This window comes from Triticum aestivum, chromosome 7A (assembly GCF_018294505.1).
Source record: "Triticum aestivum cultivar Chinese Spring chromosome 7A, IWGSC CS RefSeq v2.1, whole genome shotgun sequence".
Classification (NCBI taxonomy): Eukaryota; Viridiplantae; Streptophyta; class Magnoliopsida; order Poales; family Poaceae; genus Triticum; species Triticum aestivum.
In genome coordinates, this window is record NC_057812.1 from 152,190,309 (window position 1) to 152,196,315 (window position 6,007).

Here is a 6,007-nt window from a genome sequence, read left to right on the forward strand (position 1 = left end):
ATGACCCATTCCATTAGCTTAGCACCCGATCGTTTAGTATGTTGCTATTGCTTTCTTCATGACTTATACATGTTCCTATGACTATGAGATTATGCAACTCCCGTTTGCCGGAGGAACACTTTGTGTGCTACCAAACGTCACAACGTAACTGGGTGATTATAAAGGAGCTCTACAGGTGTCTCCAAAGGTACATGTTGGGTTGGCGTATTTTGAGATTAGGATTTGTCACTCCGATTGTCGGAGAGGTATCTCTGGGCCCTCTCGGTAATGCACATCATTTAAGCCTTGCAAGCAATGCAACTAATGAGTCAGTTGCGGGATGATGTATTACAGAACGAGTAAAGAGACTTGCCGGTAACGAGATTGAACTAGGTATTGGATACCGACGATCGAATCTCGGGCAAGTAACATACCGATGACAAAGGGAACAACGTATGTTGTTATGCGGTCTGACCGATAAAGATCTTCGTAGAATATGTAGGAGCCAATATGGGCATCCAGGTCCCGCTATTGGTTATTGACCGGAGACATGTCTCGGTCATGTCTACATCGTTCTCGAACCCGTAGGGTCCGCACGCTTAAGGTTTCGGTGACAGTTATATTATGAGTTTATGAGTTTTGATGTACCGAAGGAGTTCAGAGTCCTGGATGAGATCGGGGACATGACGAGGAGTCTCGAAATGGTCGAGACGTAAAGATCGATATATTGGACGACTATATTCGGACATCGGAAAGGTTCCGAGTGATTCGGGTATTTTTCGGAGTACCGGGTAGTTACGGGAGAAGCAATGGGCCTTGATGGGCTTTAGTGGGAAGAGGAGAAAGGGCCAAGGGGCTGCTGCGCCCCCCCTCCCCTCTGGTTCGAATTGGACTAGGGAAAAGGGGGCCGGCCACCTTTCCTTCTCCTCCACTTCCTTCTCCCTTCCTCCCCTCTTGGTGGACTCCTACTAGGACTTGGAGTCCTAGTAGGACTCCACATCCTGGCCGCACCAAGCCTTGGCCGGCCTCCTCCTCCTCCATCCTTTATATACAGGGGCAGGGGGCACCCCATAGAGACACAAGTTGATCTTCGTGATCGTTCCTTAGCCGTGTGCGGTGCCCCCTTCCACCATATTTCACCTCGGTCATATTGTAGCGGTGCTTAGGCGAAGCCCTGCGACAAGAGAACATCAAGATCGTCACCACGCCGTCGTGCTGACGGAACTCCTCCCCGACGCTTTGCTGGATCGGAGCCCGGGGATCGTCATCGAGCTGAACGTGTGCTAGAACTCGGAGGTGCCGTAGTTTCGGTGCTTGATCGGTCGGGCCGTGGAGACGTACGACTACATCAACCAAATGCTTCCGTTGTCGATCTACAAGGGTACGTAGATCACACTCTCCCCTCTCGTTGCTATGCATCACCATGATCTTGCGTGTGCGTAGGAATTTTTTTGAAATTACTACGAAACCCAACATCAATAAGATCCCATAACGATGTTTTTCCATCAACATGGGGTTGGGTCTCATAGTTTGTCCTTCTCCTCCTTCTCCAACGCGACAGTTCGTGCTTTAGATCATCTTCATTCACATCTCACATCTCATGTCACCGTCGGACAACTTCCCGGCCATAGGTACAACGACTCCCTCACACCGGCGACGCGGAGCGGATGTGGCTCTGAGCTAAACTCGCGGTGCGCCATCGGTTTGTGCACGTCAGAGACATCGACTAATCCCTCTTCGATCCATTTGTACATTTTTTCTGAAGTATGTTCTTGTAAGGCTCAAAAATTGCATCCCCATTTTTCTGAAATTGTACTGCATTACACAATTTTAGTAGTGCAATTTGCAGGGGTATAAAAATTTGAGGTTGCTTTTTGGTATTTCCTCAATCCCCATTTCCGCTACCCCTTCCTCTCTCCTTCCCGGTGTGGGGCTGCGTGACCGTTCACTGTTGAACGCCCACATGATGTGTATAAATAATCCCCCGCACATATGCCCACTCCCCCTCCCCTCATTGGCTCCCCCGCCTGCCTCCCCCCGATCGCCACACTCGCCGACCCTGCCGCGCGGCCACCGCGCCCGCGCCATAAATCAAGCTAGCCAGCGCTGCTTCACTTGAACAACGCCGCACCTCACCTCACCGCCACCGCACACCTCCCCTGCCGCGCCGCCGTGACAGAGTAGGAAGGAAGGCGCAGCGGCGGCGGCCGGCACGGCAAGATGATCACTGGCACGGACTTCTACCACGTCATGACGGCGATGGTGCCGCTGTACGTGGCGATGATGCTCGCGTACGGCTCCGTCAAGTGGTGGCGCATCTTCACGCCGGACCAGTGCTCCGGGATCAACCGCTTCGTGGCGCTCTTCGCCGTGCCGCTGCTCTCCTTCCACTTCATCTCCACCAACAACCCCTACACCATGAACCTCCGCTTCATCGCCGCCGACACGCTGCAGAAGCTCATCGTGCTCGCGCTGCTCACCCTCTGGAGCCACCTCTCCCGCAACGGCTCCCTCGAGTGGACCATCACGCTCTTCTCCCTCTCCACGCTGCCCAACACCCTCGTCATGGGCATCCCGCTCCTCAAGGGCATGTACGGCGACGAGTCCGGCAGCCTGATGGTGCAGATCGTGGTGCTCCAGTGCATCATCTGGTACACGCTCATGCTCTTCATGTTCGAGTACCGCGGCGCCAGGATCCTCATCACCGAGCAGTTCCCCGACACCGCCGGCGCCATCGCCTCCATCGCCGTCGACCCCGACGTCATGTCGCTCGACGGCAGGAGGGACATGATCGAGACGGAGGCGGAGGTGAAGGAGGACGGCAAGATTCACGTCACCGTGCGCCGCTCCAACGCCTCCCGCTCCGACATCTACTCGCGCCGCTCCATGGGGTTCTCCAGCACCACGCCGCGCCCCAGCAACCTCACCAACGCCGAGATCTACTCGCTGCAGTCGTCGCGGAACCCCACGCCTCGGGGCTCCAGCTTCAACCACACCGACTTCTACTCCATGGTGGGCCGCAGCTCCAACTTCGCCGCCGGGGACGCGTTCGGCCCGGTGGTGCGCACCGGGGCCACGCCGCGCCCGTCCAACTACGAGGAGGACAAGGCCGGCAACAACAACAACAACAGCAAGTACGGGCAGTATCCGGCGCCCAACCCCGCGATGGCGGCGCCGCAGAAGCCGGCCAAGAAGGCGGCCAACGGGCAGGCCAAGGGAGAGGACGGCAAGGACCTGCACATGTTCGTGTGGAGCTCCAGCGCGTCGCCAGTCTCCGACGTGTTCGGCAACGGCACCGAGGCGTACAACGACGCCGCCGCCAAGGACGTCCGCGTGGCCGCCGCCTCGCCGCGCAAAGGTTCCATTCCATAATCCATTCGACTGTCCTAGCCATTCTCGGCAAGTTAATTAGTGCCCGCGCTGATAATCTGCTCTGTTATTGGTAACCGATCAATCAATCACAGCGGACGGCGTGGAGCGTGACGAGTTCAGCTTCGGGAACAAGGAGAGGGACGCGGAGGCCGGCGACGAGAAGGCCGCGGCGGAGCAGGGCACCGCGGGCCTGGTGGCGGCGCCCACGGTGATGCCGCCGACCAGCGTGATGACCCGCCTCATCCTCATCATGGTGTGGCGCAAGCTCATCCGCAACCCCAACACCTACTCCAGCCTCATCGGCCTCATCTGGTCCCTCGTCTGCTTCCGGTAATCACTCCCTGCTCCCTCCCTAAGTATCCGCCGCCGGCGAGGTTAGCTAGAGCATCCGTCAGTTACCGAGCAGTTAATTGACCCGTTACGCATGCATGCAGGTGGAACTTCGTGATGCCGGCGATCATCATGAAGTCCATCGCCATCCTGTCCGACGCCGGCCTCGGCATGGCCATGTTCAGCCTCGGTGCGCTCCTCTGCTCTGCATTCGCATGCATGCATGCCAACCATGGTTCATTTCATTCATATGCAGTAGAATGGTGCTGACATTTGCATGTGGCGCATGCATGCAGGGCTGTTCATGGCGCTGCAGCCGCGGATCATCGCGTGCGGGAACAAGCGGGCGACGTTCGCCATGGCCGTGCGGTTCCTGACGGGCCCGGCCGTCATGGCCGCCGCCTCCATCGCCGTCGGCCTCCGCGGCACCCTCCTCCACATCGCCATCGTGCAGGTACGACCAGAGACGACGCCCGACCAACCAAACCAACCGAGCCGAGCACACACACTAGTACAACACAGGCTTGCACACTGACAATAACCGCCTTTCGATGAAAAAAGAAAGGGGAACACCGGTCAAGTGGCCGGCCGGGCGGGCACGCCGATAGGACGCCATGAGCGCATGCACTCCGCCCTGCCCCCTGCGCCGGGAAACCGCGGCAAGCGGCCGCTTTCGCTTTACGCTTTCGCACGCACGACGCACAGCTTGGTTCTTGTTTGTTTACTAAGCTGCTGGTTCGTTCTCTTTTCGCAGGCAGCGCTGCCCCAGGGCATTGTCCCCTTCGTCTTCGCCAAGGAGTACAGCGTGCACCCCGACATCCTCAGCACGGCGTAAGTGCATGCGGCCAGCCCGCGTCCTACCACTAGTTAAAACCATGAAATCTGGCGGCGGGCGTGGGCGGAGATGCTCTCCACGCCTGCGCGCATTTTCGCTCTTGTCTCACCCGCCGTTCTCTTGTGCGTGCATGCAGTGTCATCTTCGGCATGCTCATCGCGCTGCCCATCACGCTCGTCTACTACATCCTGCTGGGGCTGTGAGCTAGCGGGGACACGGCCGGGCCGCAACCGTGCATGCCGGCGTGGCGTAGGAGACAGACGGACAGAGGAGGGGACATGGGGGGCTGCAGCGGCTCCACGCGCCTGCCGGGGACATGATGCGTGCTTGTGCATGCCGGAGGCTAATTACTAGGATTCTTAATTAGGTGTAGGGATCAGATGGGGTGAGGGGAGGAATGTTTAGGGCAAGAGTTTCAGCTGTTGGTAAATTATAAAGGACTGCCAAAATCAAAGGAGGATCAATCCGGTTTGGGGTTTTTAGAAGATGTATGTACTCCATGGGTGTGTTGGGAGAGGTTTCTTTCCCTCCTGGAGGGAGGATGGCTTGGCTGGGTTGGGTTGGCCTTGTAAAATGGATGTCAATTTGATGAAATTAATGCTAGAGCTCTTGTTCACCTTATTACTTCTTTCTCCATCAATCTATATATTACTTGTACTTGGCATTTCAGCGTCTTTTAGGAGAAGATGATAATACATCATGAGCAGAACATCCTTCTCAATGTGTTGGCTATTGATGATGTTCCTAGCTCGGACCAATTTGGTACCAAAGGTTCACGCATCAACATCTTGCTAACCGAAATATCAATCGCTCAATAATTAAGTTCATTGTCTCTAAACATAATTTGGACTTACTCAATTGAATCTGGATATTTATTTCTTCTGTGGCAGAGTACCTAAATCTCCAGCCGCTTAAATGTTTAAAGGGGAATATATTATGTTTAAATCCCACATTATTGTAATAAGGAGGTGTAGATGGAACTTCTTGAATGTTTGTCTAATGTGGTCGTTCTGACACCTTAATTAGATTCCTGTTGGATTATATATTATATTATGTAAACTAAATTAGTTGAAAAATGTACTCCCTCCATTCCACAATGTAGTGCTTCTCTATCCGCGTGCTTCAACTTTGACCGTAAATTTAACTATCAAAACCGATTGCGGCGGGGGCAAAAGTTATATCCGTGAATTCGTATTCGAAAGAAGTTTTTAATTATGTAACTTTTTCTCCCGCCGCAGTCGGTCTCGTTCGTTAAATTTATGGTCAAAGTTCAACCTCGGGAAGCGTGGGCGCACTATATTTTGGAATGGAGGGAGTATCATCCAGCTAGTCACTACCTTATTTTAGGATTGCATTACATTCACCTCATGATTGCTCAGACGCATTTAGATTCATGCACAAGAAATGACCGACATACATAGCCATATAATCGTAAAAGAATGTGGCCATAAAACATTGGGTGGAAAAAAACAATTATTTTGCCGAAAAAAG

At 54.4% G+C, this 6,007-nt stretch overlaps 1 protein-coding gene across 1 annotated transcript; it reads left to right on the plus strand.

The window, feature by feature from the left end:
* The first annotated feature begins 1,973 nt into the window (after window positions 1-1,973).
* On the plus strand, window positions 1,974-5,137 carry LOC123150018 (probable auxin efflux carrier component 1c). Its single transcript, XM_044569818.1, has 6 exons — window positions 1,974-3,337; window positions 3,444-3,681; window positions 3,786-3,871; window positions 3,978-4,135; window positions 4,436-4,512; window positions 4,653-5,137. Exons 1-6 carry the CDS (start codon window positions 2,200-2,202, stop codon window positions 4,717-4,719), a joined length of 1,764 nt encoding a protein of 587 aa, XP_044425753.1. The 5' UTR covers window positions 1,974-2,199; the 3' UTR covers window positions 4,720-5,137.
* The last annotated feature ends 870 nt before the right edge of the window (window positions 5,138-6,007 follow it).

Bases quoted from the DNA above. Each gene is read 5' to 3' on its own strand.
- LOC123150018 (XM_044569818.1), top strand. From the start codon at position 2,200: ATGATCACTGGCACGGACTTCTACCACGTCATGACGGCGATGGTGCCG. The intron at 3,338-3,443 runs GTTCCATTCCAT...AATCAATCACAG, and splicing joins CGCCGCCTCGCCGCGCAAAG to CGGACGGCGTGGAGCGTGAC. The intron at 4,136-4,435 runs GTACGACCAGAG...CTCTTTTCGCAG, and splicing joins TCCACATCGCCATCGTGCAG to GCAGCGCTGCCCCAGGGCAT.